The following is a 25,103-nucleotide window of genomic DNA, read 5'->3' on the forward strand; positions in this document are numbered from 1 at the left end:
TCTGCAACTGAAACCATTAAAACAGGGTTGATGAAGAAGTAGATTCCAAGTACACACAAAATGCATTCATTAATGTATTCAAACATATTTACTGAGTTCCTATAGGTGCCGGGGCCCGGACAGTCAGTGGCAAAGCAAGGATGGGCATAGCCCCTGCTACTCAGAGCTCACCGTCTGGAAGGAAACATGGCTGAATAATACAACTGCAGTCATGTGTGATAAGTACTCTGAAAGGGGAAGTACTTAACAGCAACAATCAACCTAATATAAATAGGGAAGCCTTCCTGGAGGTAAAGGCATTGAAGCTAATATCTAAGTGAGCCCAGCAAAGGAATCAGAGGTTGGGAGAAGGAATTAAAGAATTATAATCAGAGTGAATAGTATATGGGAAGGCCTGGAATCAGTAATGAAAATAGTGTTTTAAAGCAGTGGAGAGATGTTCTGTCTGGCCAGATCTTAAGAGTGATAGTGGGTGGGTGGCACGGAGGGAATGGCGAAAGCGGAGTCTACACAAAAGGGCCCTGTTCACATCAGTGGAACACCAGAAAAAAGGGTTTTAAGGATGGGAGTGATAGGAACAAACAGCCATTTAAGAAAGACACCTTACTGATGAAGAACAGATTTGTGGTTGTCAAGGGCTGTGGGAAGGGAGAGGGTGTGATTACAAAGGGATAACACAAAGGAGTTTTTGAGGTGGTGAAACTGTTTTGTGTACTGATTATGGTGGTGCGTATAATTCATTCGTGTGTTAAAATTTGTAGAACTGTACATCAGAAGTGTTAATTTCACAGTAGTGTAGCTTTCTAAAGGGGTGGGGCACATTATCAATTCAGGGTGGCGAACTAATCAGAGAGGAGCCAGCCAGTAGGGAGGTTTTTGCAGTAATCCAGTGAGAGATGATGGTGGCCTGGGCCTGAGTAATGGTGTTGGGGATGAATAGCATTTAGCACATCTGAGAGATATTTAGGAAATAAAATTAACAGGTGCTGTGATTGACTAGATAGAAATAGGGAGAAATGGCTAAACTTTAGTTAACATGGTTTTTGGCTAGGGCAACCGGGTGGGTGGTACTCCCTCTTATTGGCAAGAGATCCATGATCATTGAAGGTAGGTAATGGGTGAATGGGAATTCAGAATGCTATTCTCTTTACTTTTGTTCATATTTGAGAAGTTTCCACAGTAAGCTATTAAAATGACCTCATGTTAGATTTGAGTGGTGGACACATTGGTGTTCATTACATTGTCCTCTTATTTCTCTGTAAGTTTTAAATAGTTCATAACATAAAAAATAAAAGCTCTACCTCCAAAAAATTGAAAAGAAGAGTGGGGCACAGGAATTTAGAACATTGATAAGAAAGTAGTTAAACTTTTGGACTATACATTCTCAGTGGATAGGGTGGGAAATGAAGACAGCCAGGGCAGGAAATGGATCTGACAAATGGAGAAAAAGAAGGATCAATGACATCTTCATGATTTCAAAGAACTTATATTTGGGAGCAGTCGTGCAAATCAATAAAACTCAATAGACCCATGGTGGGGAGGGAGGAGGCTCTAAAGATGCTCAGAATTGTGCTGCAAGCTGCCCTGTCGTTTGTCTCTTTTGCTTGATTATACATGCAAGCACGCCATCAAAGCAGTTCATTCTTTGACTTTTCAGTGCAGGAAACATTCAGTGAGCACTCACTGTGGGCACCCCATGTGCAGTGAGGGTCTGCCTGTAGGCGGTTTATGGTTTAGGTCACGTCAAATTACCATGACGAGGCTGAACGTATGTGGAGAAAAATCCATGACTCAATTGGTTGGACAGAAAGATACAAGTAGAGTGATTTGCTTCAAAATTTAAAGAATTAAAAAAAAAACAAATTTAAAGAATTTAGAAAAGGATCTAGATCACAAGGGAACACAACGTAACAGGAATAATAAATGTCAGGGTAGAAGGAAATTGAAAAAGTAAAAACCAATTTGGTTTCTTAACAAGAATAAGAGTTTTGGTTTTGCTTTTTTGTTTGGTTTTTCGTTTTTAGACAAACCACTAGCATATTTGTTATTTAAAAAGAACTCTGAACGAATAAAAGGGTGGTTGACGCTTGTGTCACACACACCTCAGACACATTGCAAGTATCTCACACACACACCACGAGCGACCGTGCACAGCCCAGGCGCGCCCCCGCCCGCCTCCCTCTTCCTGGGGGGCAGAAGCGTCTCCAGGGCCTCTCCCCGCAGCGCTCCGAGCCCCTTCCCTGCGCGTCCGCCTACCGCCTGCCCGGGTCCTGAGGGCGGGCCGAGCGCCAGTGCGCCTGTGTGCGCACCCCCGTGTGTGTGCGCCCCGGTGTGTGTGCGCCCCCGTGTGTGTGCGCCCCGGTGTGTGCGCGCCCCCGTGTGTGCGCGCCCCCGTGTGCGCGCGCCCCCGTGTGCGCGCGCCCCCGTGTGCGCGCGCGCCCCCGTGTGTGCGCGCCTCCGTGTGTGCGCGCCTCCGTATGTGCGCGCCCCGGTGTGTGCGCGCCCCCGTGTGTGCGCGCCCCCGTGTGTGTGTGCGCCCCCGTGTGTGTGCGCCCCGGTGTGTGTGCGCCCCCGTGTGTGTGTTCGAGGAGCCATCGGCCCCGGGAGCCTGGGCGGAGGGTGGAGGGGAAGAACGGAATGGAGAAGTAGGGCTATGACAAAAACAATCCACAAAGAAAGGACTCGCTACAGCAAGGAGTCCCAAGTCCTCAGAGCTGGCGCTGTCTGGTCCCAGGCACCAGTGTCCGCCTGCACCTCGCCCGCCAAGGGAAGAGCAACTCCGGACATGGTCACAGTTGCAGTCACTGAATCCGGAGTAGATTGCCTTGTCCGCCTCTCCCTCCCTCCAGCCCCGCACCTCAGTGCAGCAATTACAGTCTCCAGTGCTGCGTTACTCACACACACATTGGGTAGTTCATTTAGTTGGATCTCATCTGTATGGCCAAAGTAATAAATATACATTGATAGTGTTAAAATGAGAATGCCAATTGATGCTGAGAAAACATCCAGGTGTTGCCTGTGCTTATGTTACTTAGGAAAATAGGTATCTTACGTTTTCCTGTTACACAGTGGCAAACATTTCTCTGTCATCCACCTGCTGAATTGTGCATAATCTTGTATTCCTGTGCACCCCATCTCCAAAAGGATCCAAGGAAGCAACTCATTAAACTTGAGCAAGTTCACTTCCCAGGGCATTCACCAGTATCTGCTTTAATTAATATTGGTAAACAAAATAACCAAATGTAGTTTTGAAACATGTACAGTAATAACCTCGAAAATCCAACTAGATCATAGCTTCCCAGCCAGTATAGCTTAGATTTCTCCTGAAAACAAAACAGGGTATACATAATGAAAACCAAGAAAACCCTTTTCACAGAAATGAACCAACTGGATAACTGATAAAGACCCTACACAGGCTCCCCCACCCCCCTCCCCCGTCCTGTCCGAAGGTTTGTTCCCCCAGAACTCTGAGAAGCCTTCACACCTCTCTCCAGAGGTCTCAGACCCCTGGGCTGGAATCCTGAACCCCGGCCTCAGCTACAAGGTGAGTCCTTCTAAGAGTCAGCTCTCTTCACTTTCATTCATTTATAAAAAGCGTGGCCCTAACATATCCACCTCAGCCTCTCCTGTCTAAAGTGGGTATATCTGGAAGGGTCTAGTCATAGGGTGGGTTTGCATCTTAGAGTTCTGCGGTCTCTTTCTAAGAGCATCCTTGCTGATGAGTAGGCATGGCTTGGGTCTCTCCAGGCAATCAGTACTCACCTTGGCAATTAAAAGAGTCCACAGGGTTGGGGTGCTGAAGAGAAAGCTCCAGGAGCCCTGATCTATTCAGGAGTCCGCAGCTTGAGGAAATGGTTCTCAACTCGGAGCCCTCTGCAGAAAGCAATGCCAGGTTCTGTTTTTTCTGAAACTGAAACTAGAATGTTTCCGCCTTTTTCAAGTTTCGATTTCGCAAAACACTTCCTTAGAATACTTATGCCCTCTTTATGCCTACCTTTCTGGCTTGGTGAGGGGGGAGGAGCGAGGAGGGTGAGGAATGCTATTTCCTGTTGATAAACAGGAATTCATCATTTTAATAAATGGGTGATAGGTTAGAGAGATCAAAGAAATCGTTTATCAGAAGAAATACTTTAAACACTTTGGAGAACAATGCTACAAAAAAAAAATTTTTTTTTTGATGCACAACAAACTGATATTAAGGATTACTCTCCTGGGAGTGGAATGGGGGAGGAAGAGGATGGAGTAGAAGAGGGGAATTGTTACTTTGTGCAATACACTGAGTTACCCAAGAAATATTTTTGTAAGTAAAGAAAAAGGATAAAAAGAAAAGACACAGTGGGAGATCTGGATAGGAAATTTTTTTTAATTTCAGCATATTACCGGGGTACAAGTGTTTAGGTTACGTATACTGCCTTTGCCCCACCAGAGTCAGAGCTTAAGCATGTCCATCCCCCAGACAGTGGTGCACATCGCACCCATTAGGTGTGAATATACCCATCCCCTCCTCCCCCTCCCACCTGCCCAACACCCAATGAATGTTATTATGTGCATAGAAGTGTTGATCAGTTAATACCAATTTGATGCTAAGTACATGTGGTGCTTGTTTTTCCATTCTTGGGATACTTCCCTTAGTAGAATGGGCTTCAGGTCTATCCAGGATAATACAAGAGGTGCTAGATCATTGTTTTTTGTGGCCGAGTAGAACTCCATGGTATACATATACCACATTTTATTAATCTGCTCATCTATTGATAGGCACTTGGGTTGTTTCCACATAGAGAGGAATTAAGCAGCACATCTCACTGACTTTCTCACTTAGTTTTTCTAGTAGCCTCTATGATCCCAACAGCTGTAGTTGGAGCCCAGTCGAAATTCCTGCTGGATTCCCTGTATTGATTTGGCTGGTAATACTGAGGCTATAGTTCTGGTCAAGTTTTTGCTACTGACCATTTTGATTTGCTGCTTCCCTCCACTGCCCACACAAGTCACACGAGTCACAATTCCCTTGAGTCCTTGTTTGGTTTCTTGTTCCATTTCTTTTGGGTGTCCATCCTTATGGATTGCAAGAATTATTACAGTGTGGATTTAGTAATCATTTTTAGCTATGAGAAAAGGAGTTGTGCACTAGAGGGAATTGAATTAAAGATGTCAGGTACCAGATAATTTGTTCCCAATCTTGGCTGCTTGTCAAAATCTTTTGGCACACTTTTAAAAAATGCAGATTCTAGGGCCCCTCCCCAGACATGCTGAATCAGACTAACAAGTGTTGGTGCAATAGCTTCAAGATTAGAGAAATATCACTTATGCATAAAACACATATATAGGCATAAACATACAGAGATCTTTTTTAATTAAAAAGATTTTTTATTGGTAGAGATGGGGTCTCACTATGATGCCCAGGTTGGTCTTGAACTCCTGGCCTCAACCAATCCTCCCACCTTGGATTCCCAAAGTGCTGGGATTACAGATGTGAGTCACCATGCCTGGCACAGAGATGTTATAGTTTTCATTTTAAGTTTTAGCCAGGAGTTTGGTATAAATACAGAAACATGAAATTTACTAATTTATATAAGAGTTGATTATCATTTTTGCCTTCTTAATTTGTTCCTTTCCATCTGATCTTTCCATAGGTAACAATGGGACATATGTTTAGGATGAAAGCTCTCTACACAAAATTATGAGATTTAAAAGACCAAATCTTCAAAGGTATACTTACCTTAACTGTGACTCAAAACCAGTACTCTTTTTATGACTTACAACCAATAAGCCTTTCATGGCTTAAGCATGGATGCAAGAGTTGTCCCCCAAGAGGGTGAAAAAAGTGTAGCCCTCTCAAGATCCAGACAGTTTACTCCCAGAATTAGCCTGAGGAAGCAAAGACCCTTTTTGTTACAGACAATGAGAATGGTGTTTGTGAAAACAGAGTCTCTCCCATACGAATGTGAGATGCCTCCAGCCACAGACCCATTAATCTGGGGCATCAGGTGGGCAATACCAGGATGAGGAGTTTCTAGCACTATCAAGATAATGGAGATGGACACAAGAAAAGGCCCTAATGGACTGGGACCTCTCATTAAGATGAATTTCCCTGAGAGCTGGCACAGTTGGACAAAGAGAATGCTGCTTGTCATTTTGTATCTGGGATCCCAGCCTGTTTGGCTGGCCATCTGATGCAAGCCAACACTTGCTCCCCCTGGTGGGTGGAGACGACAAAGAATATTTTCCCTGGTCACAATGCCAAGCTCTCAGGATGTAAAGAAGACTCTCATCTTATGGTTTTCCTCCTCATGGCAAACAACACAAAAGACAGAGACAAGGAAAATAAGGACTACTCCTGGGAGGCTGTGGATCATACTCAGACCAAATTCATGAATCACAATTCAAAGAACTCATTCTTACAAATATTTTCTTTCCGGCCAATCTGAATTTGGAAAGGAAAGGACAAGGAAAATATTTTGCCTTCCTTTCTGTACTGGGAACTACAGACAGAGAAACGGGAGAGCTGACTTTGGTAAGAATTCTCTCCTTCTGCCCCTATTTCTCAGCTCTCCCAGGACCCTGTCCACAGGCTCTGGAGTGAGTGGGCATCCCAGCCTCTTAGGATCCCGTCTTCATCACCAGAAATGTACAGGAGGCAAAATTTTACCTCTACCCTCTTAGGGAATTTGGCTGGGCCTGAAAATTAAATTCCCATGTGAAAGATTAACAAGAGAAAAACATAGTGATTTTTCCATAAACCTGGGAGCCCCTATAGGAAAATAAAGACCTAAAGAAGTGGCAAAACCTAAATGCTTATGTAGTAGGTTGAACAAAGAGTGGCAATTGAGGGAAAGTAATTAAATTATGTATGGAGGCAAAGGAAGATAGGAATTATTTTAACAAGGTGTGCTTGTACAGAATTCTCTTGGCTATGACTCCTGTCAAAGAATATTTCTTTCCTCCTGGTACAGGGAGGGCATCTTTCACATCTGATTATCATCTCCTGTTTTTTTGGAAGAAAAAAAGATTAGAATGCCCTTCTTGCATCAGCCATTTTCAAGTGCCTTTAGCTCAAAATTGTCCTTATGCCAAAATGTTATATGTGGGGGAGGCATATTCTTCCATCCTTCAGTACCTTTGAGCAAACAGAGCCTTGTTTTATAGACCTCCCAGGTTCTGGGACTGTTAACTGCCACAGTTGCCCATGCCAGTTTCCCACGGTAACCTGTCAGGGAATGAGGGAGGAAGAATATTTCTGTCCTAATTGTGTTACTCTGTTGCTGAATTCCCTAAATATCTGCACCCCACCTTACCCCATATTTTATGGAGTTAGAGGAAGAGCTTTTTCATCTTTTACTTGCCATCATCGTCTTCCTCTTCTTCTTCCTCTCTATAAGCATGAGGTCAGGCTGCACCAAGTGGAACAAGGGAGGCTCTACTGTACTGAGAATCATGGCTCCCAGCTCAAAGGCACTTGAAACTACCTCTCTCTCAGCTTCGATGTGGAAAATGCCTAACATACCGTAGGGGAGACTGCAGCGTGGGAAGGGGGTCACCAGAACTATCAACCCAAACAGGATACAAAATGGAGTGTACACTGTGATTACAACGCTGCTAAACTATATCTGCTGACGGACTAACACTGGAAATGAATAAGCAAAAGTGCAAACAACTGTGTGAAGTGATGGTAAGAATAGGGATGAGTTTTCTTTTCTGGTTCTCTATTTTCTAATCTTTCAGTAATGTCATTATATAGACCTTGTAATAACAGGTATATTTTTTAAGTTTCTCAGTGTAGAAAATGCTTTTCTCTCAACATTTCCTATATCGGAAGTCATTTGAGTAATCGTATTGATTTTATGGGAACATTTTAGAAGCTAAGAATTACCAAGTTGGTTAATACGATAAATATTGTAAGTGTATCCAATTCTAGTCTCTTCATAAAATCAAAGGAATTACTGTGAACATGGAGACTCCTGCCCTTAACTTTGACATACAGGGAGGCGGGATAATGTAGAGGCTAACACGGACTTTGGAGTCAGACAGGCATGGGTTCACTTCCTTGGTTCAGAACTCACGAGTTCTGTGATCTTGGGGAAGGTATTTACCTTTTAACTCACAGTTTCCTCAGCTGTAAATTAGGGTTAATAAGGGCCACAATTTGAGAGCTTTCTACCTACCAGGCTTTATTTAAATGCAGTATTTATTTCAATCCTCATCTTTAGCTTAAGGCATGGGTATGAGTTTTATCTCTATTTTACAGATTTGAGACAATTGAGTCTTAAAGGGGTAAAGTAACTCGCCCAAAGTCATCCAGCCAATTGAGAATAGGGTTGGAATTCAAGGCCAGGGTCCGTCTGACTTTCGGAATCAAGCTCTTAACACTGCCTTGTCCTACCTTACATGGGGCTGCTATACATAATTCAAAGGGTGGCTGGAGGTTAGAAGATATATTTTAAACAATTTGCACCATATCTCACACATAGCACTTAATACATGTTCGTTATAACCATATATATATCAGAGGAGACAAGAGTGGGGCTGTAGAGGTATTTTGATGTATTAGCCATGGACTGGTGGGGTTTATTTGTCATACCTCACTGGCTAGGAAGGAAGTACCTGCTTCTCTCACTGTCCCTTCCTCTGCCACATGCCTCTTCGAAGCTGTACCATTGGGCAAAGACAGCCTTCTCTGATTAAAGAAAGGTCAAAAGACTTTAACTGCAAAAAAAAAAAAAAAAGAGAGAGAGAGAGAGTTTAACTGCACTTGGCCTGAGATAATTCTGAAGTAGTAAACAATAATAGTAAGAGAACGCACATAGTGGCCATGTCTTAATTTCTCATTCTTTGCTTCCATTTTAAGTCGAGAATGAAAGAAGAAACAAAATTGAAAACTGATCCCATTTATGTTAAAATCATGTTTACCTTCTGTTAACTGAATATACTGAATGAGGGCAGCTTCAGGCCCTTCCTTCCTCTTGTGGGTGAGATAGATTCAGAGGGAAAACACTGTCGCTGGAACTTTCTAAATCCCCGTTTCATTTGATAACCAGCAATATTTCCAAGGGATTTGAAAGGAAGGAAGGTGGAGACGCCATATTCTAAATCACTGGGAAATGCCTCCAAGGTTGCAATGGCAGAAGCTAAGATGCAGCAGCCTTAGAGGGGACCTGGCAGTTCATGGCGGGAGGGACTGACCTTGGGTCAGGAATATCAGCAGATGCCGATACTTTGCTTTGCAGACCAAGAAATTCAGAGTCCCCCAAAATTATCAAGAGGCTCTGTGAGATGCTAACTATAGGAAACAGTACAGTCTAGTCGACTGTTTTCACTTAAAGTGGAGGCTAATACTTTCTAGAGACCAGAGCTGATAGCAAATGAGAATGTTGTTGTTTACTCTGGATACTCTGAGATACTCTGGAGAGTATTTTCAGCATATTTATAAATTCTCAGAGTTAGGACCACCAGATCAAGAATTCCATTTATATAATATATTTAACAAGCTTGGCCACTTAATAGATATGTCACTTTGAGAAAGTTCAATTGTCTGTGCCTCAGTTTTATCATTTATCATCTTTTTTTATTATTTAATTTATTGGGTTTTTTTTTTTTTTTAGAGACAGGCTCTTACTGTGTAATCCAGGCTGCAGTGCAGTTGTGTGATGATAGCTCACTGTAATTCCTGGGTTAAAGCAGTCCTCATGCCTTAGCCTCCTGACTAGCTAGGACTACAAGCAAGCATCATTACACCTGGCTAATTTTTTGCAGAGATGGGGTCTCACTACATTGCCCAGGCTGGTCTCAAACTCCTGGCCCCAAGGGATTATCCCCCCTCAGTCTTCCAAAGCTCTGGGATTACAGGTGTGAGCCATTGGGTTTGGCCTGTCTTATTATCTATAAAGTGGAGTTAATATGTATATATTTCATAGAATTGTGAGAATGTGTGCAAAGCATCTAGCAAATAGCAGTTGGTTGTATTAATAGTAAGATCTCAACAAATAGTAAATACAGTTATTATAAATTTTGTACCTATTTCAAATTGAAGCTTCTTGAAAATAATTTTATGTTCAGCCTGCCCAAAACCTTGGGGAAACTGAGGCAGCTCAGCTTCATAGAAGATCTATAATAGTTTACCTTTACACCTTCTTCTCTTCTCTTAAATGGGTTTCTCCATATCAGAGTTTCTCTTCAGAAAAAGTCCTGTTCGTGGTCAATGGTATCTTTTTTTCCCCTCTCAGTTAGTACCCCACATCATTTTCAAGTAGCCAGAGTTTTTTTCTATATAATGTCAAGATTACATAGTTCATGCTCCCATCCATAATTCTCCCAGTTAAGTTCATCCTCTGAGATTCTGGATTAGGACTATGAGCCCTGGTTTTACTCTCCATGCTCCCTTGCAGAGGCACCTGTTTGTGAGATATCAATGCCTCTTTTTTGTCATCAGAACCTGATGTCAGCATTTTGTTCTCTTAGTTAACACAACAAATCTGTATGTTGTCAAGTACAGTGATGGGGGCTTTCTACGCACTTCTCATCAGAACTAACATGAATAAGTGGATTCTTTCATCCAGACTACCATTTTAAACCAGTATTCCTGTCTCTGGGGATTTATAAATATGCCAGGGCTGTCCTGAGTTGAACTAAGCCCGAAGCCCCGCATCCTGTCGAAGCTAAGCCGGGCCACTCGGGCCCTCAGGAAGCCTGAGCCTGGCAGCGTGATCCGGACCATCCTGAGGGCAGGCCAGGCCATGTCCGGGCTCCCACTAGGTCCCATCCTGGGTCAGCAAGGTGTTTCCATCAACCAGTTCTGCAAAGAGTTCAACGAGAAGATGAAGGACATCAAAGAAGGCATTCCTCTGCCCACTAAGATTTTTGTGAAGCCTGACAGGACATTTGAAATCAAGATTGGACAACCCACTGTTTCCTATTTCCTGAAGGCAGCTGCTGGGATTGAGAAAGGGGCCGGGGAGGCAGGGAAAGAGGTGGCAGTCCTGGTGACCGTGAAGCATGTGTATGAGATTGCCCGCATCAAAGCTCAGGACGACGCCTTTGCCCTGCAGGACGTACCCCTGTCCTCTGTTGTCCGCTCCATCATCAGCTCTGCCCGCTCCCTGGGCATTTGCGTGGTGAAGGACCTCAGTGCAGAAGAGCTGGCAGCCTTCCAGAGGGAGTGAGCCATGTTCCTGGCTGCTCGGAAAGAGGCAGAGTTGGCAGCCCAGGCAGAGGCTTCCAAGAAGTGACCCTCTGCCCTCCACACCAAGATTTTGAAGGAAACCACTGGGCAGAGGGCCAGTTGCGAAGGCTCTGCCAAAGGGGAGGAAGGGAGGTCACACCAACCTGATTGTTATTTTCTTGACTGTAAATGATACATTTTTACACATATGGCTGTATCAAGGAATCAAGCCTGAATAAACATCCTTTGTCATCCCCCAAAAAAATATATGCCAAAAAAACAAAAGGTTGTATGCCTAAGTATGTGCCTGGCTTAATTTTATTAGTGTAAAATTGCTAGTGACACAAATAATAAGGGAATGATTAGGGAAATTTTGTAGGATCAGGCTAAGTTGTTGTGCAAACATTAAAAATGATTTGAAGACTATGCTACAACATGGGGAAATGTCTGCATTAATCAGCTACAGCTATGAATCAAACAACCTTCACATCTCAATTATAAAATAAGCATTTATTTCTCATTCATACATTTTCAGGTCAGCGGGGTTTTGGCCAATCTAGTTGGGATTGATTGAACTTGGTTCCAGGCCATGGATTGAGTTCAAGTTGGCTTCACATGTTTCTCATTCCTCCATGACTGGTGGTCCATCCAGGGCATATTCTTCATATGAGAATAGCAGAAACCCAAGAGAGCAAACTAATGCTGAAAGCATATGTACAGCCTCTGTGCACATCACAACTACATCAAAGGAGTGGGAAAATACCTCTAGCTCTAATGTTAGGAACTCCAAAGAATATAGGTATAGGGAGGGATGAAGTACTGGGAATAGTAATACAATTTACAACAATGCCTCACAAAAAAGTAAAATAGAAGAAGAACACAGATAGGATATAAAGTTGAGTACAAAAATTGCCTATTGGGTACAATGTACATTATTTGGGTGGTGGGTACACTAAAAGCTCAGACTTCACCACCATACAGTATATACATGTAATGAAACTCAACTCTTAGCCCTTAAATCTAGTGAAATAAAAATATAATTAAGGCTGAGAGTGGTGGCTCATGCCTGTAGTCATAGCACTCTGGGAGGCCGAGGTGGGAGGATCCTTTGAGGTCAGGAGTTCAAGACTAGCCTGAGCAAGAGTGACCCTGTGTCTACAAAAACAGAAAAAATTATCCAGGTGTGGTGGAGCAGGCCTATAGTCCCAGCTACTCTGGAGACTGAGGCAGGAGAATTGCTTGAGCCCAGGAATTTGAGGTTGCTGTGAGCTATGATGATGCCACTGTACTCTAGCCTGGGCAACAGAGGGAGACTCTGTTTCAAAAATATAATAATAATAATAATGGTAATTTTTTAAAAAGTTGATTGGACAACTCAATCATAACTATGTAAAAATATTTTTCATATCAATGAATAGAAATAAATAAGCAAAAATGAAAAAATGTTATGCCTAGATGACAAGATGATTTGAGAACTTTTCATTTTGCCTTTCTCCATTTCTCAGACTTACATGATAATATTAATATTACCCTTCTTTTAAAAAGTAAGTTTAGCAGCTTCTCACAGCATGCAACTCTGTTAATTTATTTCATTAAATTAATTGTTTTACCCATCACATCAAGACTCTGAAAAAAATTTAGAATTCTAAGTACAACCAAGTTAGTAAACTAGTCTTAATCCCCACCAGTTCCTAATCTCAAATGCAAATTTAATTAACTGTCATCATAGATCTTTAACTTTGCCTGTTGCCTACAATCAATTTAGTTCCCTTTATTCTCTTATTCTTTGTTATTGCAGTGTTGAAGATTATTCTCCACATTGACCTCTTTGAAGGCTCTCCTATTACTCATTTTATTGACTTTCTAGAAGCATTGTCCCTGGGAGATTCCAATTTTCGACAACCTTCAAATGCAGTTCAACAAAATTCACTGAATACCTGCCATGTGTGAGGCACTGTGCTAGCTGCTTTGGGGGAAATAAATATGCATAAGTGACCATTCTAATAGGAAGAGAAATGTGTACACAGTTTTTAAGGACAGAAAGAACAGACTAGGAGAAGGGTCCAATGGTTCTCAACCCTGATGGCATATTAGAATCATCCAGACAACTTTTAATAAATGCTGAGGCCCAAGCCTGTGCCCAGAGATGGGGATCACATTGGTATGGTGTCTGGCCTGATCACTGACCATTTTTGAAGCTCCCAGGTGATTATGATGAGAAGCCGGGATTGAGAATCACCAAGTTAGACCTTCTGCTCTAACGCTGATTGAGCTGTTTGACAGAGAACTGACAGACTCTCAAATTCAATATTTAAAACAATCCTTTTACAAATCAGTCATTTTATAAAAAATTATAGACCAGGCATGGTGGCTCATGCCTGTAATCCTAGCACTTTGAGAGGCTGAGGCGGGAGGATCACTTGAGCCCAGGAGTTTGAGGTTGCAGTGAGCTCTGTTGCCAGCCGAGGCAACAGAGTGAGACCATGTCTAAAAAGAAAGAAAGAAAGAAAAAAAGAGAGAAAGAGAAGGAAGGAAGGAAAGAAAGAAAAAGAAAAGAAAGAAACAGAAATTCTATAATGCATGCATATAGTTTAAAAAGTCAAAGAGCATTGAGGCTTATGACTAAAATATAGCCGTTCCTTGTCCTACCCTCTCTATACCCCCAATCTCCACCCACTTTTGACTATTTTTATAGAATTCATACATCTTCCTATATCAGAATGTTAATGCACGGGTATCTTTTGCAAAGCTAATTAATTGCTGAATTTCATTTTTTCTACTCCCCCCCCCAAAAGTACCCAAAAGCCCCCAGGAAAAGGTAAAACAGAGGAAGTGCCAAGTAATTAGAGCAGCGGGAGGCAGGGGCGGTAGCTGGCCACTGGGTTCTTACTGGCCCCTCTGGTGAGCCTGAGCAGTTCGGAAGGCAGCTAAGAGACCTTCTGCAAGCCCTGCCTGCTCTCCCACCTCTTGGAAGGCTGAGGGGCTTTATCTGAAATTGCAGCCAAAAGACTAAGCCAGGCATTGTGGGTCACACAAGTAATCCTATCACTATGGGAGGCTGAGGTGGGAGGATCCCTCGAGCTGAGGAGTTTGAGGGTACAGTGAACTATGATGAGACCACTGCACTCTAGCCTGGGAGACAGAGTGAGACCCTGTCTCAAAAAAAAAAAAAAAAAAAAAAAAAAAATTCCACACATTCTCCTGGATTCAAGTCTTCCGAATCGAGTTCTCCTAAACTTTTCTAGAAGTTAAAAACAGTCTGGAAATAGGAATATTCCCAAAGCAATTTAAAAATCCTTACAAAGGGAAGATTGTATTGGCAAGCACAGGACTGACTCAGCCATTTTGGAAGCTGACTAGAGGGAAGAAACTTTGATCTTACTCCAAATACATGTCACATACATTGGAAAGGAGATGGGATACGGAGACATTGCATGGATTCTGCTAGGGCAACAACTACTTCTCTGGCACAGTTTGGAAAGAGTTTGGTGCTATCATCAACATATTTTGTTAAAGTCATAGAATGGTCAGGAGAGACTAAGTTTAACTTAGGGGGTGGTGAAAGTTTAATTTAGGAGGTGGGCATTTAAACAAGGACTTGATTGATGAGTAAAGATCTCAAAGGCCGAGGGGACAGAAGGCTAAGAAAATGGCATAGGCACAGGCCAGGAGCCAGGGATGTGTGTGGGTGGCGTAGGTGGTAAAGTGGCCACCCAGTCTCCCCATAAACTCTGAGAATTGGACTATAAAATTAACACCAACTCATAATGGAAGAGATCAGGGATATGCAAAGGCCCCTTAAAGACGACCTACTTTCCAGGCCAGTAGCACAGTGAAAGGAGTATCTAGCCTGGTTGAGTGTACTCACATATGTAAAAAATGAATGTGAACAACATGTATACACGTTGGGGGGAATGAGGGGAAGGTTGGCGGCCAACCTGGAAACTTTAGAAACTAGAAGAGAGACCAGGCACAGTGGCTTATGCCTGTAATCCTTGCACTCTAGGAGGCCGAGGTGGGAGGATCGCTTGAGCTCAGGAGTTCGAGACCAGCCTGGACAAGAGCAAAACCCCGGGGATGATGGAGCGAGACTGTCTCAAAAAAACAAAAACATAAACAACAACAAAAATTCACCTGAGGCAGAGAGTATTGAACAACTAGTCACCCTTAGCATTCAAAATTTGCCTTAGCTTGTAAAACCTGACCTGTCTAGTCCTTGTGATGGAAATATCTTCATTTTAAAAATGATTGCAACCTTATTTTATAGATATCGTAATAGTCTAATATAGCCTGAAGCTGTCTAAAATTTGAATCAGATTACCAGCTTCCCTTACTGTAAGGCTAAGCTCATCTATTCTGGTTTCCTATGTTACTGCTGAATGCACTGCTTAGCAAAAGCACCTGACCCACTTGTTACAGTCCTCACTGTAAATTAACAGAATGGCATTTTTCATGGATGCATTGGTTCTTTGTGAGCTTGGTTAGCATAAAGCATCCTCAGGAGACTGATCTACGCTTGGTGCAAAGAGTTCTGGACCTGTGAAACTCGAGACTCACAGCCAGCATGAGGTGCCAGTTAAGCTGCTGCCCTTGAGACACCCAGCCAAAGTAACTAGTCTGGAGGGGACAGTGCCAGTACCCCAAAATAGGCCAGTGAGGCTGCGGTGCATTGGAAACCCTGGGAGATGGAGGTATAACAAAGGATGTGGTTAGGAGAGTAAATCAGGTGCACCATGGAAAGGTTTGAAAATTGGTTTGGTTTGAAGGCTGTGGGGACTCACTGGAGGTACTTTAGCAGGGGATTTCATAAAATCAGTTCTCTATTTGAGGAGGATCTCTCTGGTTGACAGGATGACAGCTGGATTGAGCTAGGAAAGCTGGAGTTCAGGGACCAGTTAGAAGCCTGTTGTAATTGTCAGGGAGGAGGCGGAGAGGACTAGGAAAAGGACAGTGGCACTGCAAATAGAGTGGAAGCGTCAGCCCCAAGACACACTTCCGTGGCTCCAGGCCATACTGATGTGCCTTGATTTCCTTACTTGTAATGTTATAAAGGAGTGGCTGCCACCCGTCTGGACAAATGGACTCTGCTCTTCCTGGCTTCCTGCCTTATTTGTAATAATTTTCAGAAGGCTGCCCTCCTTTCATAAAGCAGGTAGAGGTGTTTAATGGCTCTCGAGGCAAAGCAGAGCTTAGGAAATTCCTCTGACTGGGCACATTCTGGACTAATCCCAAACACGATATTCCTCTCCAGGCCTGAAAACTGCTGAATACTGTCTAGAATGATGTGACTGCCCCAAACACCAGTGGCCTGGCTAAACACAACCTCTGGTGCTCCTTGGGTCTCAATTAATTCCATTGCTTTCAGCAGTGCAAGCTTATAGCGTCCTCTGTCCTCCCCTCTCCTGCATAGAATTGCTATATCTTTGGGCAGATAGCCATGCTGGAACAGGATGTGACATCTTTCTGCCACATAATTCGCTATTTGTTCCGTTGTCAGGTTAATCTTTGTCTCACACACCCCAGGCAGAGCCTGGGCACACATTGCTTCCTCATAAGCAGCTTCCCTGAACAATGCCAGTGTGTCTGGGGACATGCTGGAGGGAGGATTTTCTTTGATTCTCTTCATTTCTTCTTTCATGACCTTTGCTATCTCCAGAGAACAATGGATCCCATTGGTGATTGTTTTTCGAGGAAACTGAGCAGATGGAGGGGGAAGACCACTGACATCTGCATGATGAACTTGGAAAGGATCCAGAAAAATCCAGAGAACCCCATGGTGAAGGTTTTCACTTCCAGCCCCTCTCACCTTTGGATGGGTGATGTTCTTAGCCTTCATGTACCAGTCACCATATTTACTGCAGAAATTCTCAGTCTCATCCATCACTATGTGTTTAATCTTTAGAAACTCCCCTTGCATGAAGGTTTTCCGGGTCACAGCTTGGCAGGTGGTTTGTTGGCTGTAAGGATGAAAGTGAGAACAGGGTTTCAGGCATATTAACAAAAGGAACACCAGCATCCCTTACTCTCTGGATTGGAATCAGAGCCTAATTCTCATCTGCAGGCTGATTCATTGATTCAAAAGTGTTGTGAATACCACAAAACTGACCTACTTACAAGTTACCTGACAGACAGAACGCATAAGTCTACACCCTTCTCTTTGGGGTTATCTAGTTACATCTGCATGTTGAAACTTTTTAAATGAAATCAGGTAGGAGATTTTATTATTTCTATTAATAGCCCATTTCTGCTGCTTGACAATCCTTGAAGACAAGCTCTTTACATCCTAAAGGAAATCTCAAAAGTAACTTACACTTTTAATGGCTCTTGAGGCAAAGCAGAGGAAAGGAAACCTCAAAAGTATGTTACACTTATTACTTTTTTTACTTTCTGCCCTTTTTAGAGCTGGAGAACAGTCACCAAGAGACATATCATAATTTTTATATACAAAAGAGATATGGGCTAATTCAAATTCCTCTAAATCAAATTCTATTTCCCCACTTATATGTAGTGTAAAACCTAAAGCTTCTTTAGGTTAGGTTTTGGTAAGGGAAACATTAAGAAGTTGCTGAGTTCCATGACATGTCAAGTAGGGAAACAAATCTATAGGGCTATGTTTCTCTGGAACTACTGCATTTACACAGCATATTTTCCTAATAACATGTTTTAGCATGTATGTATTCTGTTTCTTTTTCCTGTTTTTAGAGACAAGGTCTCACTATGTTGCCCAGGGTGGTCTCAAACTCCTGGCCTGGGGAGATCTTGCCACCTCGGCCTCCCAGAGTGCTGGGATTACAGGCATGAGCCACCATGCCTGGCCATATATTCTTTTCTTAACAAGTTTGGTTGTTTCTTGCCTCCTCTAATTTGGATCCAAGTAATTCCTAAAGATTCCCTGATTTTACATATGTCGTCTCTGGGACTTTACTCCCTAAGCCTTGAATCATAACTATTTATGGTCTTCTCTTCCGGTTTGGACTGTGTGACTCCTGAAGAAAAGCACTGGTTCTTAGCCATCTTTGTGTCCCCCTCACATTAGGAGTTCAGTGGATATTTGTTGAATGAGCCTTTTGACTGGGATATTTTTAAACTTAGCTGTAAAGCTGAATAAAGAATGTAGTCCTCGGCCGGGCGCGGTGGCTCACACCTGTAATCCTAGCACTCTGGGAGGCCGAGGTGGGTGGATCGTTTGAGCTCAGGAGTTCGAGACCAGCCTGAGCAAGAGCGAGACCCCATCTCTACTAAAAATAGAAAGAAATTATATGGACAGCTAAAAATATATATAGAAAAAATTAGCCGGGCATGGTGGTGCATGCCTGTAGTCCCAGCTACTCGGGAGGCTGAGACAGGAGAATCGCTTGAGCTCAGGAGTTTGAGGTTGCTGTGAGCTAGGCTGACGCCATGGCACTCACTCTAGCCTGGGCAACAGAGTGAGACTCTGTCTCAAAAAAAAAAAAAAAAAAAAAAGAATGTAGTCCTTAGCACAGGCCATAGATCCTTCATAATCTGGCATCTGCCTCCTTTCCAACGTCACCAGCTGCTTGCACCCTCACTCCCTCACTGCTGCAGTCAGACCTACCATTCTGGTTCTTTAGTGTCCCATGGCTTTGGACTTGCTATGTCCTTAGCCTAGACAGCCCTCCTCATTTTATCGACTTCTCCTACTCATTTATTAGGAGTGTGCCCCAGGGTCTCCTTCACTGGGGAGTATTTACCAACCAATCTCCATTCTAAGTTAAAATAAGTGTATCTTTATTATTATGCTAATTATACAACACTCACATTTTTTATGGCAAGGTCTTCAATATGTTTTCTCCTCTAACACTAAATGTAGCACAGTGTCTAGCTAGCACATAAACAGTGCTCAATACGATTCCTTGAAAGCCATATAAATGACATGAGAAACCAAGAAGGGGGGAGGGTGGGTGTCAGATAAAAACTTACCTATTAGGTACAATGAACACTATTCTGGTGATAGGCACACCAAAAGCCCTAACTTAAGCATTATACAAAATATCCATGTCACAAAACACTTATACCCCCTTAATTAATATTTTGAAATAATTTTTTTAAAACTGTAAACAAATATTCATTGAACAAGTACACTAAACCATAACCAAAATGATTTTGCCCTCATTTGCTGAATTATGACCAATTTATTTTACTAAATTGAAAGCTAGAGATTTAAATCAGAAGCAAATTTGCATAATTTTCTAAAATTACTGATGCAGAACAAATCAAAAAATGAAAACATTTTATAAACAAAATCAGATTGTCTTTAAATTCAAGTCCCTGCTAAGTACAATGTCTAATTCACAGAAATACGCTATGACCTTAAGTATCATGCAAAAAGTATACTTAAAGCAAAATAGATTCATTTCTACTTTTCTAAAATTTAAGGCCACAGATTGTGAAAAAAAAATGTTTCTAGTTCCATAAATTTACAGTTATGGCCAGGTGCAGTGGCTCATGCCTGTAATCCCAGCACTTTGAGAGGCTGAAGCAGGAGTATTGCTTGAGTCCAGGAGTTTGAGACCAGCCTGGGCAACAGACTCTGTTTCTAAAAAAAAAAATTTAAAAATTAGCTGGGCGTGGTGGTGTGTGCCTGTAGTCCCAGCTACTCAGGAGGCTGAGGTGGGAGAATCACTTGAGCCCAGGTGTTTGATATTACAGTAAGCTATGATTGCACCACTGCACTCTAGCCTGGATGACAGAGTGAGATTCTGTTCCAAAAAAAAAAAAAATTAAATTAAAATTAAAAAAAATTAAGTTATGCATACTTGGCTTATTTATAATGAGATGTTTAAACTTAAACATTATACATTTTTTTTTGTAGTTCAACTCCCTGATCATTTGGAAATGTGTATATAGTTTGGGCTCTTGCACTTATGTGCTAAGGCATTGGAAAAACTTAAGCTAACAACACAAATTACTTTTATGACACAGTTGAAAAGACTGACTAAATTTTTTTGTGTGTTTAGTTGATAAAACTCTTACATCACGAAATCCTTTAGGGAGTCGCTTTCACAAACATAGAGGATCTCTTTTGGTTTGCAGTGGAACAAATCCTTAATTTTCTCCATGATTTTTATGGCTAGGGCTGTCTTCCTGGTTCCTGGAAAGCAGTGGATGAACAATTCCCGTATCTCCTGGAGGCTCTCAGAAAGCAACTCGCTCTGCTCCGCTATGAGCAACTTGAAAAATTCACAGCCCAGCTGGACACTCAGAAGAGATCTGGAGCACAAGGAGACCACCACAAGGGCCTGCAACAAGTCTTCCATTTCATCCTCATCAGCAAGCCTGTAGGACTGGGGGTAGTGCACAGGGATCGCACCAGGTCTACACTGTGCGCTGGTCAGGTGTATCAGCTTTGGAATGATGCACACTTTTCCTTTGTAACCACCAAGAGTTTGCAGTTTCTGCTTTAACTGATGAGCAGTGTTTCGGGCATAGTCAAGTCCTCCAAGCCAACTGGGGTCTATTAAGATTGTATAGAGAACCAGGGGGCTGTTAACTGCTATTAGGAGAGCATCGCACAGGATGTTCTGTTCTTCCCTTAAGCCAACATCACCAGCCCAGCTTCTAGAAAATATCACAATCCCCTGAGAACAAGGATGTATCTGTGTCTTCATTAATTCCTCCAGTCCTTCATGATCTGAGAATAGCTTCTTACAGAGGGACTCTGGTTTAAATTGTATCTCTTCCTGTGTCACTGAAAATTCAAGGAATAGAAGTTATCAACACTTACAAAAGTATATGGTAAGTATTCCTGCAACATTGCAGGAAGAAATTATTCTGGCCATGGAACTATGGGTTTCCTTGTTTGCAAAGAGAGCACCCGGTCTTCACGGTCCTGGACTACAATCAGAGATTCCCACTTCTGGCAGCTGTAGTACAGGAGAAAGCTATCAGGGAGGGGTCTTCACAGAATAGCCTTCTGGCACCCTCTCCCCAACCCCAGATGGTCTACTACTGCTAGGAAGGCACTCCTTCCTGTTAGGGGTTTTCTGTGAACCTGGTGCTTTTGGGAAACTAAGGGCTTTCCTTTAGAACAGTGGTCCTTAACTAGCAGGAATCCCCTCACTCCTCCACAATCCTGGGGACATTTGGCAATGTCTGGAGAATTTTTGATTGTCACCACTGGAAGGTTGCTACTGGCATCTAGTGGGTAGAAACCAAGCGTGCTGCTAAACATCCTACAATTCACAGGGGACCCCCCCCCAACAGAATTATCTGACTCAAATGTCAATAGCACCAAGGTTGAGAAAACCCTCTATAGAAAGAGTTCAGGTGACCCAATGGCTCCTTCTGCATTGAAAACTCAGCACTTTAAAATCTGGAGAACTAAACCCATATGTGGCTGGAAGCTCAAAAGCACACAAAAATATAGTGGAGATCTGATGACTAGGAAACAAGATTCAGACACGTATATTATCTCAGGACTATTATGTCTGCTAAGTTCTACATTTGACCTTCTCTAAAGAGAAAGACTTGAACTAATTGCTACCAATACCTCTCCACTTAATTTTAGAAAATAAATAGTCCCCTCAGCTGAAATCAAGAGGAGATACCTGGAAACAAATGTTGTTGCAGAGCCTCCTTAAATTCCAGGACTTTTACGGGATATCCTGGGCTTCTCAGTGCAGATGGAGCTGCTGAAATCAGTTGAGAGCTGTAGTGTGTGGCCAAACTGGAAGGAGCTAAACAATTACATGGAAAGTTGTTTCAGACAAAAAATAAAAAGTAAAAGAACACCTTTGTTGCTCTTCCTACCTGGGTACGCAAGGTGCCTGAGCTGCTGTGACACTTACTGTGCCTCAAACAGTTCACATATATCAGGAGAGGAAGTCTGGGAACTCCTGCAGGGGTCATGGGTGCATATTCTAAGTCACTGTGTGACTCAGCTTGAGCAAGTCATTTCACCTCTCTCTCATGCAAGAATGAGGTAATGATCTCTATTCCAGGCTATCTCTAAGAAAAAATGGCATCATCCAAGGTTAAGCTCAGTGTTTTATTTATATATATATTGTTATAGTTGTTGTTTAAGTCCCCATCTAAGGTTAGCTGGAATCAAAAGCAGCAGGATCTCTGGTCTGGTGGAGGGAGGGGAAAAGGAAGAGAGAGGAGAGGAGTGAACTCTAACAAATTTAGGGCAAGGAAAGAATGATCCAATAAAATTCTCTAATCTCTCAAGTCTTGATCCAAGCTTCTTTTATCAAATTTGGACCATAATTACCATGAAGGCAAGCTGATAAGCTTAGTTCAATCTGTATGTCCTTTGTGGATTCATTAGGAATCACCAAGGCTGATTCAAAGCAAAACTGCAAGGGAAATGAAAACACCAGACGTCCTCCTCCCTGCCCCAACATCTCCTTTTGCATCATTTTCTCCCCACTGGGTGGCGCCCAAAGCCAAGTGGTTTAGGTATTAGCTCCTAACGTTTGTCAACAATGTTTCTCTTGAAAGAATTAGTGGAGAGTCATTCTTAAACAATGTTTCTTTGAAATACGGTTTTGTTTGTTTGTTTGTTTTTTTTTTTGGAGACAGAGTCTCACTCTGCTGCTTGGGCTAGAGTGCACTGCAACCTCAAACTCCTGGGCTCACATGATCCTCCTGCCTTAGCCTCCCAAGTAGCATGTGCTGCCACGCACAGCTAATTTTTTTTATTTTTTGTAGATACAGGAGGTGGTCCTCGTCATTGCCCAGGCTGGTCTCCAACTCCTGGCCTCAAGCAATTCTCCAGCCTTGGCCTCTCAAAATAAGACTGAAATCCAAACATTTCTTGTCCTCAAAGAGTTTCTATTCTGAGTGGTCAGAAGTAAAGATATTAGAAAAGAACCCTGTAATGGGAGAACATCTGTAGGAAATACCAAATTTCTACTGTTTAACTAAATATATGACTGAATACCCACAAAAAGCAGAGAAGGGGGCTCCTTCCTGCTGACTGGGTAATGACGTCACTGTCTCCTTACCTGAATGAATATCCAGCATCATGACCACCCACTGCTCAGCTGTCAGCCTTGTGACAGAATTGTCTTTCATGATCCAGGAATCTGGGGCCTGTGCGAACACTACACAACAGAAGGGCTCCACTTGAATCACACAGACATAACCATACAGGACATCTTTCTGGTACACACTCAAGATTTTGGTAGTGAAATTCACCTTTGGCTTCTTATGGCAGAAATGGAATGTAGGCAATTTTTCTATGCAGTTTTCTATTTCTATTTTTAATAAGTCAGGGTTCACTTTTTCCCTCTTACATCCAAACACTTCTTTGCTCTTATCATCCACCCCAATAATTAGGTACCCCCCTTGAGTGTTGGCAAATGCGGAAATATAATGAGGCAGCATTTCTTTAATCCGAGGTACAACCTTTTTGGTGGTGAACCTTTTAAACTCAACATGTGTTGACTCAGTAAAGTTGAGTTTCTCCTTATACATGAGTTTGTCTCTTTTAAAAAATTCTGAGGCAGACATCTTTATATCTTCCTCTTCCTGAATGTACCTGTGGAGAACTTTCCGAGACTGCAGCTCCTTCACCCTTGGCCTTCCTCTTTGGCCTCTAGACTCCTTCTCTCTGAGAAGCTCCAGTGCACCGGTGGCACTCAAGTTGATGGCAGAAGTGACATCTCTCTGATATATATTGGATCGCACACTGCAAATCCTTAGTGGGAGGCTGAAAACATCTGGGCTCCATGACTTCACAAAAATCAGGAGATTGTGCCCCTGCTGCATGTAGTCAAGGTATTTCTGTGAACCTGAAGGGAGGAGCTTTTGAAAAGAAGTTTCCAAATCCTGTCCCAGCCCATGGCATCTGTAACTATAGGTTTTATCTTCGATCTCTGCTTTGATCACACCCCCTCCAGAGTTTAACAGTGCACATATAGCCTGGATGATTTTGGAGTTCTCAGATCTTTTCAAGTAGCTATTGGTCATCTTCTTTCTGTTTTCTTCTCCAAAAGTGATTCTGCCCACTTCTACTATACTCTCAGCATATGGCATTTCTGTATCAGTCTTGGGACTTTCCATCTCAGCAGCCGCTCTGTGCTCCAAACAGTAACAGAAAGGAGTTCCTATAATCAGAACAGAAATGTTGTTTCTACATTAACAAGAATTCCAGAGATTACAATATTATATTTTCTTCAAAGCTATCAATTACTAGAGATATATTTTAACATTGGAAATCACCTTTGATAGTACTGTTTTCTAACCATTTTGGCAAATATCCTTAGCCTTTCCAGCATGAACAGACATAGATAAAGGTGAATGCTTAATATTTTCCCATAATGGAAAAATTGCAATGATGAATTTTTCAGCCATTTTCCATTTAAGATCAAGAAACACCTCAGGTGTGAGGGGTCACTCCTATAATCCCAGGACTCTGGGATTCTGAGACAGGAGAATTGCTTGAGCCAAGGAGTTGGAGATCAGACTGAGCAACATAGCAAGACCCTGTCTCTACAAAAATTAAAAAATCAGGCCAAGCATGGTGGCTCACATCTGTAATTCTAGCACTTTGGGAGGCCATGATGGGAGGATCGCTTGAGGTAAGGAGTTCAAGACCAGTTTGGGCAACAGCGAGACCCCATCTCTACAAAAAACAAAAAATTAGCCAGGTGTGATGGCATGTGCCTATAGTCCCAGCTACTTGGGAGGGTGAGGCAGAATCATGTGAGCCCAGGAGTTTGAGGTTGCAGTGAGTTATGATGATGCCACTGCACTCTAGCCTGAGCAACAGAGTGAGACCCTATCTCGAAAAAAAGACAATTAAAAAATTAGCCAGGCATGGTAGTGCATGCCTGTAGTCCCAGCTACCCTGGAGGCTGAGGTGGGAGGATCACTTGAGCCTAGGAATTCAAGTTTACAGTGAGCTATGATCGTGTCACTGCACTCCAGTCTGGGTGAGAGGGTGAGATCCTGTCTCTAAAAAAGAAAAAACAAAGCAAAACAC

The 25,103-nt window shown here is 42.6% G+C and overlaps 1 protein-coding gene and 1 pseudogene across 1 annotated transcript; one reads left to right on the forward strand and one right to left on the reverse strand.

The window, feature by feature from the left end:
- Positions 1–10,727: 10,727 nt before the first annotated feature.
- Positions 10,728–11,174, forward strand: LOC138391370 (large ribosomal subunit protein uL11m pseudogene; annotated as a pseudogene).
- A 5,100-nt stretch (positions 11,175–16,274) lies between these two features.
- On the reverse strand, positions 16,275–24,181 carry SLFN14 (schlafen family member 14). The gene is made up of 4 exons (XM_069481032.1): positions 23,122–24,181; positions 21,721–21,849; positions 20,147–20,861; positions 16,275–17,109 (listed from the first exon to the last, which is right to left on the reverse strand). Exons 1-4 carry the CDS (start codon positions 24,179–24,181, stop codon positions 16,275–16,277), a joined length of 2,739 nt encoding a protein of 912 aa, XP_069337133.1.
- Positions 24,182–25,103: the final 922 nt, after the last annotated feature.

Source organism: Eulemur rufifrons, chromosome 9 (genome assembly GCF_041146395.1).
Source record: "Eulemur rufifrons isolate Redbay chromosome 9, OSU_ERuf_1, whole genome shotgun sequence".
NCBI lineage: Eukaryota > Metazoa > Chordata > Mammalia > Primates > Lemuridae > Eulemur > Eulemur rufifrons.